This window comes from Musca autumnalis, unplaced genomic scaffold, assembly GCF_047663935.1.
Source record: "Musca autumnalis isolate F117 unplaced genomic scaffold, ASM4766393v1 scaffold_3, whole genome shotgun sequence".
In the NCBI taxonomy this organism is placed as follows: Eukaryota; Metazoa; Arthropoda; class Insecta; order Diptera; family Muscidae; genus Musca; species Musca autumnalis.
In genome coordinates, this window is record NW_027411866.1 from 218,531,025 (window position 1) to 218,546,775 (window position 15,751).

At 35.4% G+C, this 15,751-nt stretch overlaps 1 protein-coding gene across 1 annotated transcript in view; it reads left to right on the top strand.

The window, feature by feature from the left end:
- LOC141398983 (uncharacterized) overlaps positions 1–15,751 on the top strand; it is a 438,842-nt gene that overhangs the window by 406,914 nt on the left and 16,177 nt on the right. Inside the window, exons 6-7 of the mRNA XM_073976860.1 lie at positions 2,221–5,131; positions 14,350–14,876. Coding sequence (XP_073832961.1) covers positions 2,221–5,131; positions 14,350–14,876 — 3,438 coding nt within the window. The remainder of the gene's footprint in view (positions 1–2,220; positions 5,132–14,349; positions 14,877–15,751) is intronic.

The following is a 15,751-nucleotide window of genomic DNA, read 5'->3' on the forward strand; positions in this document are numbered from 1 at the left end:
GTATTGTTATCCAAATCTGAAAAGTGACTGTGTGGAAAATGAGTTACCAGATTTGAAAAGCAAGTTAAATAAAACTCCGTAAAAATGGACAAATCTTTGTTTTAATTTCATATTCATCTATTGTCATCCAAATCTGAAAAGTGTGCAAAGTTAATCCGATTGGTCAACTGCAACTGTGTCAAAATTGAGTTACCAGATTTGAAATGCAATTTAAATAAAACACCGTTAAAACACTATAATAATGAACCAATATTGGTTTTTGATTCCATATTCATGTATTGTCATCTAAATCTGAAAAGTGTGCAAAGTTTCAGTTCGATTGGTCAACTGCAACTGTGTTAAAATTAAGTTACCAGATTTTTACTAAACGGACACCAAAGCAAGTTACCACTGTGGTGGCAAACAATGACTTAAGCAGGGGTGTTGTGCGGTTCCGGGTCAATCCGGTGTCAAAGAACCCACCACCGTGAAATATCTATTTCCTTTTCTCCTGGTAGTACACTTTACAAGGGTTGTTTAACAACCATAGCCTAAATTCTACTCCTCTCTCACAAACCCAGTCTTAACCGGAAATGGTGGATTTGTTGAATATGTTAGTGGATAAATTAGGTCCGCTCTTTATGGTACTCGATAAATGTGTACTCCAGACTTCTCAAAATGTATTTTCGCATCTACGAAACTGCTACTTCTTTTTTTTGGCAAGCCACTCACCTCAAAATGTGTCTACTCGTATTAGACGATCGACGACAAAAAGAAGGTCCCATATAAATATGTTGAATGTAGGGTCGAGCTGCACTCATTAACATGCGAGACATTTATCAGCTTATTGCTTTGTATATGTCACAATCCTTTAATTTATAACTAAGTCCCTCTGCATTTTTACTGTAGTAATCCCTGTATACATATGTCACAATTCTTTAATTTATAACTAAGTCACTCTGCATTTTTAAGGTACTAATCCTTTATTTTGAATTTATTTCATTATAAAACCTTAATTAATTTGAATTATATTTTTGTAAATAATGATTTTGGTCCAACACAAATTTAATTACAAAATTCACTAAAACTTCTAATAAGGATTAGTGAAAGCAATTTAAATTATTATCCTTTTAATTCCGACCATTTAAAAAGCTATTAATTTTAAACATTCCCCGCCTAATTGAATAACATAAATCTTTTGCCGATATTACATTTGGATTACATTTTCATATTTGATTGACATTTTAAATGATATTGCAAATAATGTTGCTTCGCTTACACGTACAATTTCAAAATGTCTTCGTTCGGCGCCGCACCTTAAATGGAATAACACCTGAAGTGACCCCTTCACACTCTCTGCAACCAAAGAAAAACACCATCTTTACTCACAATGTAAGGCATACAATTTCGTTTTGTGACATTCATATTGAAAGGAGGAAGCAAAAGGTGTAAGAGTGGAGGGATGTGCAGCAAACATAACCTTAAATATAGGTAGACAGATAGACAGGAAATAAAGGAAGACAAATGAATATTACAATAATTACATTTAACCATTATGGCACATACATCATCTCCGATGGGACCACCAACCATGCTATCTCTGAATCGATAGACGGTATGTATTCGTATCCTAAGAACGAACGAATACAAGATAGAAAGAAAGACACATGTAAAGACAACTAAAGCTGCACCTATATTACTTTTTCCTCCTCCATAAAAATAAATTCAATTTCAAAAAGTGCTCACTATTCTTATAGAATGGATACTGCTTACGTAGCTGGTACGTAGAATACCACTTGACAATTTGCACGTTTTACCTGGCACGCCGTTAGCAATTGACATATGTCACCTTTTTTACCATCCAGCCATACTATGGGTGATAACATCCAGCAGAGCAGTTGTTATCCAGATGTAAAACTACGTAGAACTACAATCATGCACCATGTACATGTGCATGTTTTATCCTAGTCGGAAACTAATGGGGCGTGTAGGACAGGGAGATTGTTGGGAGGGAAAGAAAAACAATACGTATGTATGATTTGTAGAAGTTATACTTTAAAGAAGGAAATTAATTTAATTTCCATAAACTTATATATCTGGGCAGATTAAATTGTCGGATAAATTAGTGGGATTGCTGTTGTTTTGTAGTGTTTACCATTCTCCCTTCAAATTAAGCAACTTACTTAAATATTCTTTATGTTTTTACCGTAATAACTAACACGTCGATTTCTTTCTTTTCAGCTACCATCCCGGGCACTTAATGCGTTGCAAAAATTAAGCGCCTTAGATTTTGATTACAATGAAATTGAGAAGATCGAAGACTACAGTTTCTATGGTCTGAGGCTGTCCAAGCTGAATATGAAAGGAAATCGTTTACAAAGTATACCGGAACATGCTTTTGTGGGTTTGGAAGAATCAATGCAAGAAATTGACTTGTCTGAAAACAGCCTGAGATCTTTCCCCATGATGGCATTGAGAAAACTCGACTATTTGCGAATTTTACGGCTATCGAATAATAAAATATCCACATTTTATGGTGATATCCAGTTGGTGACCAATAATGCAACAGCGGCATCGGCCTTACGACTGCCCTCGTTGACATTTTTGGATTTGAGTTCAAATAAATTTACGGAAATTTTAGATGATTGTTTTCGCACATTTCCCCAACTGAAAACGTTGTCGATGTATGCCAATCAAATTGAAACCGTGCAGGCAGATGCATTTAAAAGTTTGAAGGAGTTGATGTCTTTGGATATGTCGCATAATCGGATCATTGCTTTGGATTCGAAGATATTTGATAAAAATAAGAAACTGCAGACTGTAGATTTGAGTCACAATCACATCCATTCTATAAGTGGGGTGTTTTCCAACCTACCCCATTTGAGGGAAATATTTCTATCGGAAAATAATATTTTGGAACTGCCGGCAGATGCTTTCACCAATTCTTCGAATGTGGAGGTCATTTATTTGGAATATAATGCCATTGCCCATGTGGATCCAAATGTGTTTTCTTCCCTGGTGAATTTGGATCATTTGTATTTGAGGGCCAATTTTATACCACTGCTACCGGTAACATTGCTGGATAAGTGCCAGAAATTGAGTTCTTTGTCACTGGATGATAATGAAATACAAGATTTGGAAATTGGTATGTTTCGCAAATTGGAATTCTTGAGGGAGGTAAGGCTGCACAATAACCGCATAAGGCGTATAAGAAAGGGTGTGTTTGAACCCCTACCCACCCTGCAGGAGCTGCATGTTCAAAAGAATAACATTGAGGACATTGAACCGGGAGCATTTCAAACGCTTTACAATTTGCAGCACATTAATCTGCAAGATAATCAATTGACGGTGTTGGAGGATATTTTTCCCAAGGAATCAAATACCTCAGCGCTGTTGACAATACAACTGGAGGCAAATTATTTGAATAAAATTCATGTGAAAACATTTCGTCGCCAGGATAAAATACAATTTATGTGGCTAAGTCACAATGAGCTGACGAGGGTGGAAAAATCCATGTTTGAGGATCAGGTGGATTTGGCAAGGCTATATTTGAATCACAACTTTATCAGGGACATAGATCGTGACACCTTTGGCAAGTTGAAGAATTTAAAATTTCTCGATATGAGCTGGAATCGCCTAAAGCAGCTGAGACGGGACTATTTTGCAGCCCTCAGTAATGTGGAGGAGTTGTTGCTGGCCCATAACCTCATTGAAGCCATAGAAGGCTATGCTTTTAATAAACTAAAAAATCTCAAGATACTCGATCTCTCTCACAATCCACTGCATCAAATAACCAACGATGTGTTCATGGAAGATTTATCGCTAACCCATTTGAATTTGAAAAATACCTCTTTGCGGAAAATCGAAAATAATACCTTTAAATCGCTGCAAAATCTCAACGAACTTAATTTGGAGCTTAATTATTTGTTGCCGTCCGATATACAAAAATTAGAATTACCAGGCTTAAGGACTCTGTATTTGTCGCACAACAACTTCACCAATCACATCGAGGCCATGGCCAGCATGTTTGATAAGTTGAGGTCGCTACAACACCTGACTATGGCCAATTGTTCTCTCACCGCCCTGCCCGAAGATATGTTTAACAAAAACACCAATTTAGTAAAACTCGATTTGTGTGATAATCTTCTCACCACCATGAGCCGCAATCTTTTCAATGGCCTAAATGTCTTTAAGGAACTGCGGCTATGTCGCAACCATCTAATTGAATTTCCCCATGTGGCCCTTTACAATCTCAGCACCTTGGAGATATTGGATTTATCACGCAACCTTTTTTCCACCATTGATTTCTACAAATTGAGCGGCACCTTGAATTTGAGGCAACTAAATCTCAAGGACAACAAAATCACATCCCTTACAGGCTTTAATGCCGTCAATCTGACACAACTCGATACTGTAGATCTTAGCGGTAATCATTTACTCTCACTACCCGCCAATTTCTTAAGGAACTCCATAAATCTACAAAAAGTCGATTTGTCCAGTAATCGCTTTCTACAAATCCCCAGTTCAGCATTATCGGATATATCGCTGCCACGACTCTCTTGGCTCAATCTTACCGGCAATCCCATCAACACCATTTACACAGTTATCGAGGAGAGATATCCCTATCTCAAGGAGCTCTACATATGTCAAACCAATCTCTCCATTTTGACCTCCTATGATTTCAAGGCCTTTAAGGCCCTACAACACTTACATTTGGTTAACAATCGCATAACACGCATTTCACCTGGAGCTTTTACCAATCTCACCAACTTACTTACCTTGGACATCAGCATCAATGAACTGGAACTGCTACCCATTGAACGTTTAAAGGGTCTAAATAATTTGCGTGTTCTAAATATTTCCCACAACATCTTACGTGAATTGGATGAATTTTCTTCAGATTTGTTGCAATTACAAGTTTGCGATTTATCCTTCAATCAATTGGATCGCATATCGAGATTTACATTTACGCATCTACATAATTTGGTTGAGCTGTATTTGATGGGAAATCGCATGACCGTCTTGTCGGTGGATGCCTTTCGTTATCTGCGCAAGCTACATATTTTGGATTTGAGAAAGAATTATTTCGAACTGATACCGATTGAAGCGCTGAAACCATTGGAGCCGAATATTAAGACCCTGAGGTTGGAAGGTAAGTGGTATTTTTATTACAATCAATTACAATGCACAGAACATAAAAATTACATAATGTTTTTGGAAATATTCGGCCAAAGGTGGGTTTAAGTTTTGTAGTGTCATCAAGGAACATTTCTGTGGGAGACATTAAACCTTTAACGTATCCTGAATGGGTTGTTTTTATCTGTTGTACCATAAGCATAATGACTACAAAGGAGAAAATCAAAGTCAGGAAATCAACCTATTAACATAATGGTTTTAGAACCACATATGTTCAGACAAAATCCGTTTCAGACAATTTGGATTCGATCTATCAATTCGTCCGTGTCTTGTATGGCGCTGGTTCACACAATAAGTCACGAAACGAATCTGTGTGTTTTGCCAACCGATTTGGTCCTAACTTTAAACATATTAATACTTTGTCCAAACTTCTTACTTTTTATACCCCCCCACCATAAAATATTCTGTGCACAATTTTACAAGTAAAAAAGTATCAGTCGGCTTTGTCGACAGAGATATACCATCAGCCTATGTGAATTGGAACTTTCATCTACGGACAGATCGAATGTATTTAGGGTCTTTTCAGAATTTTGTGGCACTTTTTGGACATTTGAACCGACCAAAATGTGGATTAGGACTAAGGTTCAAAAGTTTTGCGGAGGAAAGAATGGACCGACATAGTGAATTACGGAAGCGGATCTTATTTTGAGAGTCATATCTTATCGATAGATATCGTGCCCACTAGTCATTTCAATGGGTTATCGTACACCTGTTGGACCAGTATGCCAGGAAGCACGGTATAATTTTCCAAAGGATTACCGAACAGACCCTAAACTGCACTTGGACACAAATGTTGAACTTTTGTGGGGGAGGTATCCCAAGGAGAGGGCCGATATGGGCAATTTTTGAAGGTAAACTAAGTTTGGACAAAATATGACGAAGGCCAAATTTTGGACCAAATCGGTCTTTCTGTTCGAGAATTATTGTGCTCCAACTACTAGATATGGTGCCATAGGGGTTTTTTACAACTTCCGGGCTGTTTTCCCAAGAAGTATGGACTTGCCACCGAAAAACTTTTTCCGTTGTAATTGAGACAGCGATTGCAAGTTGCTTCAACAGAAATAATAGTTAGTCAAGAGCTGGTCTTAAAGTGAACTTATCTGAAATTTTATGTGGGAGGTACCCGAAGAAATGGGAAAATATAGTCCATATTCAAAACTGATCTATATCTGGTAGATATATTAGGATGCGAAAAGTATGGACCAAATCGGTCACTCCCATCAAGAGTTATGGTGCGCACAATTTTTCCGAACATTTTTGAACTTTTGTGGTGGAGGTACCTGAAGGAGTGAACCGATTGGCTTATCTTCGAACTTAAACATATATGTTTAAGCCAATATGGCTTATCTGCGAAACATATTAAGAAGGCCAAATTTTGGACCAAATCGGTTGATCCGTTCGAGAGTTATCTTGCGTTCCAACCACTATACACCGCGTCATAGGGCTTTTTTGCAACTGTCAGCTTTTTTCTCAGGAAGTATGGACTTGCGCCTGATGAAACTTATACCATCGTATGAGGGACAGTGAATACAAGTTGTTACAACAAAAATCAATGAGATTCGAGAGCAGGTCCTAAACTGAACTTTCCCGAAATTTTGTGTGGTAGGTATCCGAAGGAGTGGACCGATTGAGTCCATACTAGAACCTCATTTATGTCTAGTAGAATTTCCACGATGTTCAAAGTATGAACCAAATCGGTTGCTCCCTTCAAGTGTTATTGTGCGCACAAATTTTCCGAACATTTTCGAACTTTTGTGGGGGATGTGCCGGAAGTAGTGGACCCATGTGGCCATTCTTCGAACCTAAGCTAAGTGTAGACAACATATTACGAAAGCCAAATTTTGGACCAAATCTGTTCATCCGTTCGAGAATTATCGTGCCCACCAATCAGCCAGACGGACTGACATTACTAAATCGACTCCAAATTGTTTGAAACGGACATCTTCCAAACGTACTTGGGGTCTAAAACCATTTTTTCGATGAGACAAATTTTGCCCGTATGAAAGTGTATATTGGGGGTATAACCAAAAAAATACCACGCCAATACCATGTGCGGAATATTGTTCTGATAACAAAAACGCGTGATTTAGTTCGTTTCGGTGAAAAAAGTTTCCGCACCGACTGCTATTATTAAAATCCTTTTGATATTTTTTCTATTTAAAAAGATAAATATGCATTGTTTAAATAAATATTTATAGAAAACAAAAACAATTCTCACAGACAAATTCATTAAAAACAGTCAGTAACTTTCGCGAATTCCTTGCAAATGACCACATATTCTTTTGTCCGATAGGTACAATAAATATAAACATACAATTTGCGAGTTTATAAAGAAGAAGTAAAAAAGTAAAAAAAAAATCATGTATGTAGGGATGTAGGATTGAAGCTCAAAAAATTGCGGGGATATCGATAAATAGGGCTTTTTTATCACATTAGCCTACGAAAAACATAATATCGCTGTAAACAGCGCCACTAGGAAAACCTTCAGTAAAAATGCCCAAAGGAACCTCCAACCACACAAAACTGTTGAACATTTGTGTGGGTGGTACCACAAGGATTGGATAGATATGGCCAAAACTGTAAACTGTGTAAACTGTATTTTGTAACTAAATTTTAATGAGGTGAATATAAATATCTAGATTTAAACAAATGTTTAGTTTAAGTATCATAGTCTGTAAGGAATACTTTGTTCTATAGACTGAAATAAATAAATTAAATTAAGATTTAAACTTAAACTAAGTTTCGACAATATTTAGAGATCCAAAGTTTGGACCAAATCGGTTGCTACGTCTATGAGAAATCGCGCGTACCATATTAGCGAATATTTTCGAACTTTTGTGGGGGAGGTACCAGAAGAAGTGGACCTATGAGCACCACATTCGAATTTAATATAATATTCGAAGAAATATTACAATATCCAAAGTGTGGACGAATGCAGTATTCAGTTTGAGCTCTCCAGCCACTACACATGCTGCCATAGGGGCTTTTTTACAACTTTCGGGCAGTTTTCTCATGAAGTATGGACTTGCCCCTGAAAAAAATTTTACTGTCGTAATTAAGGCAGCGAATTCAATTAAAATCAAAGTCGAGACCTGGTCTTAAAGTGAATTTAGTCCAAAACCATTATTTCGATGAGGCACATTTTACCCGTATGAAAGTGTATATCACCAATATTTTTGAAAATTTAACATAGTTGAAGCCAAGCCAAGCCTGTAAGAACACGCGACTTGTGATTGTATATTATACAAATTAAATGTGTTTGGCTAAAATGAGATGTTTTTGGACGAGGCAAAAAATATTGGCATCAAAAGTTAATTTGCGTGGAAGCGGTGGCTATATTTATGTTAAAAAATTGGTAAAAATGGGTTGAAGCCAACGTGTCTTTTTCTGTTTTCTCTTGATTTGTGAATAAACAAAACTTTTCCCGATTTTCCTGTCAAAGTAAAAGTAGAAGCAAACTTAATAGGGACCATCTCACTAATGTATTACTTTTCAAAATCTGATCTGTTTCTACCATTAAATGATGCTGACATTTTGAAGCCAGATTTCCAGTGTTTTTTTGAAATTTTCTTCTAACTTCATTCCGCAAACAGGTTTTTAAAAAACCCGTTTATAGGATTGTAGATCTCGCGATTCTGAGTTATTTGATATATGTGTCGTGAATGTAGTATACACAGCTTCATAGAAATCTGCATCCAAATACGGAAATTTTGTGCGAACATTTTTCTAAAAATCCTATTTTTCGGGCCTAATTTGTACAATTGTCATTCGAATTCCTCGTACTTGATTGCACATCTTAGTTTTTTACGTTCCGGATCCAATAAATCATTCCCCGTGAAAATCCATCTACTAAAACGCGAGCTACGATAAAATCCAAAATAGAAAAATCACCTAAAAATGTTTTTGAAAATATCGCGTATTTTATCGCGTTTTCTGCGGTTCGTTTCCACTGCAATGAAACAACAAGTACAGCATCTTCGTTTTAGCGGAAAGAGAGATTTGAAAACTTCAATGATAAGGGAGCTACATTAATTTTATCCCAAAAAATTTTGTGGGATGCTACATCCACGGTTCTTGATTGATCACCTTGAAATAGACATATATCGATGTAGATTTTCATGGTGGACACTGAAATCGGATGCGGACAAAAATTGTATGCACTTTGCGCAAATTAGCGATATTTTAAAGGTTTTTTAATGCTAAGATGCAGCCGATGCTACATCTTAGGCTCCAAATTAAATTTCCAAAAATATATACAAATTAAAAGAAATGGTCTTGCTGTACCTGAAAATCACATGCGGACAAAATGATTTTGATAATTACTCGATTTACACGTATTTTAAAATGCATATTAATTAAAATGGGGTATGTGACCTCTATTTTCATTTCAGAAGCCTTGAGATATATCCTCAGAACCCAATTATCTTCCTCAATAGGAAAGCTTTTATATGAATGTCTATAAAGCAAAATCCGTATATTTTAATAGGAGATTTAAGCAAAATGAAGGAAGTATTCCTAAAGATTTTTCCAAAATTTTATACTACGTAATGAATGTGAAAAAATATTTTTTCGTAATTTTATAGCGGGTAAATGGACCTTTATTTTGAAACAAGTTGACTTACATTCAATAATTTATCAATTTTTTATACATTTCGCGAGTACTGAGTAACATTTAACAAATATTATGCAATCTACTAACTCAAGCCACTTCCAGATAACTTTTAAGTAGCAATTGCTCGCGGTTAAATAATTAGCGTTTTTATAATAATTTTTTCTTTAAAACGAAAATGAAACCGCCATAACGTTTGTCCGCATCAACAAAAAACTGGCTCGCGAACGGATTTGTACTGGGAATTTGTTTCTTAACCAATGTACCAAAAATCTTTGATGTAGCGCGAAAAAAAATTTAACATTTTTTTGAAATGGAATATGAAATATTTGACAACATTTGTGATATACCCTCGTTAGCATAAATGCTGAGGGTACACGCAGACAAATTTATGTTAGAAATATGTTTGGATCCAAACAAATATATGTTTGGGACCGGTTGCAAACAAATATATGTTTGGATCCAAACATAATATGTTTGGGCCCAAACAAATATATGTTTGCAACATTTTGTAACATATCTCAATTTGATATGTTTGGGTAAAACATATTTTTTATGTTAGAATATTTTTTTCATGGGTGGAGAGAGGATGTTTGTCAACGAGATTAATAACAGTGCTCTCGCTACTGTGGAATGCTGTTTTATAATGAAGAGTTGTGTGTATTGTATAATAGAAGACGTAGAAGCGAAGAAGGGGGCTTTGGTGGCATGTATGCGTCAAACTCGTTTGTTTCTTGTTTTGTTGTTGTTAACCAAATTAGCAGGCGAAGAAGAAAAGAAGAAATGATATGAATTATATTTTTTTCTTTCTTCAGTGTTTTAGATGCCTTTGTAGAGTCAAGACGGTAAAGTGAGTGAATAGATCTGTGTTTTGTGTTTTCTTAAAGGAATTGCGCTTTTTAGTAAATTAAATGCCCAATACATTTTATAATTGAATCGGAAAGTTGAATGGAATTATTTTACTGTACAAGGAAGAAATCGCATTTAATATTGGTAATTACATACATACTTATGTATATTTGAAATATGGCATATCCATATTAATTTATTACATTACATAATCATTTGATTCTAGATGCCGATTCCCCGCTGATGATTTCAACTATGAGGACAATTTGTTTTATTTCACAACTAAGGAGAAGCGTTCAACTACGTTTCTATATATTTTTCCTTTTTAAAAGTGTGACTATTTACAAATTATTTCAATCAGTTTTTCTTTTATTAAAGTGTGTTATGTATTTCTTTGGAATTTTGTATGTACACGGTGCTCTTGAAACAATTTTAAATGGAAGGTGCTTACACCTCGGAAATTTTTGCGGATTCTGAAACTACAATGTTTATAGATGAGAACAATCAAAAAACAAAAAAAATCACCGGACCGCTTTTTAAATAAATCGCGATTAAAGTTGACATTTTTAGGAGTTGTTTAGGTTTTCGCGATTTTTCTTAGAAACCGCAATTCCCATCAAAATAGGACTAAAACAAATGTTGTAGCCATGAAAATTCTCTACAAGACTAACCTTTACGGTATTCTCGTCTGTCTTACCATTTTTGAGATTTAGAAGTTCAAATTGGGACAATTCAAATTCAATTCAATTCTGTATCGCCCCCTTATAAAACAATGTCATGACTGCAAATTCCCAACTTAAACTTATATATCTAAACAAATGTTACAACTTAGGATAAGATACTTAAGCCAGTCTTGTAGAGAATTTTCACAGCTTTCAGATTTTCTCAGGTCCCATATCGATAAGACTTACCGTATTCAAGCAAAATCGCGAAACCCTAACAAAAAAACCTAAAAATGTAAACTGAGCTTCTTTATCTCAAAAATGGTACAGGCTGGGAACAAAAGATAAACGTCAATCCTCTAGAGAATTTTCACAGCTACAACATTTTCCTTAGCTCCATTTCGATTGGACTTGCGGTTTCCAAGCAAAATCGTGAAAACCTAAAAAACACCTAAAAATGTGAATTTTGACCGCGATTTATTTAAAAATCCCTACAGCGATTTTTTCTTGTTTTTGGATTTTTCTCATCTATGAACACTGCTGTTTCAGAATTCACAAAAACTTTCCCTGTGTAAGCGGTTTTCATCAAAAGTTAGTTAAGGCGCACCCTCCATGACTTTGTTTTATAAGGGGGCGATACAGTTAGTGCATTGTCCCAATTTAGACTTCTATATCTCGAAAATGGTAAAAACTACGAAAATACCATAAAGGTCGATATTGTAGAGAATTTTCATAGCTTCATCATTTTCTTTAGTCCCATTTTGATAGGACTTGCGGTTTCTAAGCAAAATCGTGAAAAACTAAACAACCCCCAAAAATGTCAACTTAAATCGCGATTTATTGAAAAAGCGCTCCGGCGATTTTTTTTTTGTTTTTTGATTGTTCTCATCTATAAACATTGTAGTTTCAGAATCCGCAAAAACTTCCGAGGTGTAAGCACCTTCCATTTAAAATTGTTTCAAGAGCACCGTGTGTACCTAGTGTTTGTTGTTCTTTTTCCTTTCAATAATCAACCTCAACATTTGTGTGTACACTATAGAGAGCAAGGGAGCACACATTTTAAAGTGTTTTACATTGAATTTTACGCTCCCTTGCTCTCAGTAAGCGCCCACTGGTGCATGTGTTTGTTTTTTGTGTGCCTTTTGTGTTTGTATTTTTTTGCACCCAAACATATAAAATGTTTGCACCCAAACATAAAATTGTTTCCACCCAAACATATATTTCTTTGCACACAAACATATATATCTTTGCACCCAAACATATATATGTTTGCACCCAAACATATATTTGTTTCCACCCAAACATATATTTGTTTGCAGACCCAAACATATATTATGTTTGGGACTGTTGCAAACATATATATATGTTTGCTGCAAAATATGTTTGGGACATATGTTAGAGAGGCCGTTTTTTTTTGCGTGTATAAAATCAAACAATTTCAGTATTGTCAAAGGTGCATTAAATGCTCTGAAATATCGCGATTTGATAACAAATTGATCCAGAATGGTTCGACATTGATCTTAAATAATAATAATAACCGCCTAACTCGCGGTTTCCAAGCAAAATCGTGAAAACCTAAAGAACCCCTAAAAATGTGAACTAAAATCGCGATTTATTTTCAAATCCCTCCTGCGATTTTTTTTTTTTGTTTCATGATATTTCTCATCTAGGAGCATTGTAGTTTCAGAATCAGCAAAAACTTCCGAGGTGTAAGCACCTTCCATTTAAAATTAACTAAGGCGCACCGTGTATAGAAATTATGAAAGAAAAGTTTAAATAACTATTGACAGTATTCTTGCTATAGGCAGAACTACTTTTTTAGCGCTAACTTACTGAAAAATATTGTCAGTTACCGAAATTTTAAGCAATTTAATTTAACCAATTTTTTCGGTAACGCAAAAAATGAGTTGGATAATAACGTTTTTGGTATAGAAATTGCAATAAATTATTTAAAAACGTAAGACTCCTTTTATTTTCATTCGTTGGTATACAAAATCACCGGCAACTACGCATTATTGTATTGTATTATCGTAATTATACAATAATAGATTTAAATTCCATTTATTTCGAACTCCATAACATTTATATAAATCAATACCTTATATGGTTTCGACGACAAGGTAAGGTCAATTTCTGATGTTCATAGAAATAACTAAAATATAGTCCCCTGTTCTCTGAAAATCAATATGTGTACATGGGCTACGAAGTTTATATCATTGAAAAAAGGCTTTGAATAAATATACACCAATTGCAAAGAAGTTTTAGATTACCAAAATACACAGAAAATGTAACCTAAATTACTCTGGAGGAGTAAAATTAAGAACTAAATTTTGGTAGCCAGGAAAGCTGCTTAATATGTGATACTAGCTTAATATGAATTCGTTTACCTTATATGTCAGGCTATTATCTAGTACCATAATTATTGTGGTTTCTTCGACTAAAATCAAATCAGCTTTTATTGGTTCTACTATACATTGCCCATACATTTAGCGCTATGATTATTTCGTTTGCATTTCAATTTTTATGAAAGCATTGTAAAATGGGTACATTTTACGAAATGGTGACTATTTAAGAATTGAAATGCAAACGAAATAATCATAGCATTTAATGTGCAAAAATATCCACAACCTGCTAATTAATTGAAAATTATATAAAATACACATAACCCAAATAAATACCATTTAATTTTTTGGCAATACTAACAGGAAATGTTTATCCTCTTCTTATAACCTCATTTCATATCGCCGCTGTTCGTGTGAAACCAACTATAAACCGCAATTGTGAATGGCACCACCAATGGAATGCGATGACAACATTGCAATTTCACATCCAACCCACCCACAACTCCCAAAATGCTTAAATGACTGCGTGGACATTAATTAAACTGTATGGTCTTGTGGAATATAACTTAATCGGGTGACTTTATTCACGCCGCACCGCATTTTTGGCTCAATTTCATCGGTACAACGTTTGGCAAAATATATGAATTACATGACGATGACGGCGACAAAAACAACAACAACAACATCACCACAACATTGGTGTATTTCACAGAAAATCCACTGCATTGCAGTTGTGATGCCCAAAAACTCTGGGAATGGTTACGTGATCATCGTAAATGGTCTTCATCTACTACGGCCAGCTTAACATCATCCTCATCGAGTTCATCGTTATCAGGTGGCTCAATATCACCTTCCTCCTATGCCGTGTCATCATTGTCGTCATCATCGTATTCCCTGTCGTCACCATCGTCGTCTTCCTCCTCATCATCGTCGTCGTTGTCCTCGTTAATGATGTCATCGGGCGATAACATTAATTATCTAAGGTGCGAACATCCGGCTGAGTTGCGTGGCAAGATATTTGCCAAAATGGAGCCGCAACAATTCTGTGATGCACCATTAATACCAAAAATTGCCATACAGGATATACAACCGTACTCGGTTATTGTATCCTGGCAAAGCCGTGAGCATTTAGGATTAAACGGCTATGAAATTGTTTATCATTCCATTGTTGGGGATGGCAGTGGTGGTGGTAGCAGCAATAGTGTTGGAGGTATGGGTGGCTATGCTGACATAGATGAGGTAAGTGCAATTCTACATATACATATAATTACATGCATACATTCATATGTATATAATTAACAGAAATTACAGGCAAATACTAGAAAGCTTGGTTCATTTATGTAAATTTTAGATATTGTTAAGGCCAGGCATTATGCCAGTGACACAGAACTGCTATTAGCTTGTTGGGAGGGACGCCCACATCTTTTGTTTTCTATTTCTTCTTACCAATGCACAGAGGTTCCACAGGTTCATTGGGTTGAACATATAATACGTCTGCCCTCTTTGATGTGAAGAGATAAGATTTAGTGTTTTACGTCAAACAGAGGACCCTTACGTATAAGTGGAACGTGAATAATTTGCCTTCAACAATTCACAATCTACATAATCCACACACGCGGATAATTTACAGACAATTATTTACAAATGTGGATAACTTATTTACAATTATCAACAACCTTGGATAATTTACATATCCATAAACGTGGATAATTTACCTGCAACTATCCACAAACGTAAGTGACGTATCTACAATTATATACAAACTCGGATAATTTATCTAGATATATCTACAAAAGTGTATAATTTATCTAAAATTATTCACCAACGTGGATTATTAGTCTACAATTATATAATGTCTCAGTTATCCACCAATGTGCATAATTTATCTAAATTATCCATCAATGTGGATAACTTATCTAGAATTATCTATCAACGTACATAATTTGTCTTCAATTATTTATCAACATGGACAATTTACCTACAATTATCCACCGATGTGAACAATCTATCTTCAATTATCCAACAACGTAGATAATTTGCTTACAATTATCCACCAACGTAGAGAATTCAGCTACAACCACCAATGGGGAGAATTTATCTACAATTATCCACAA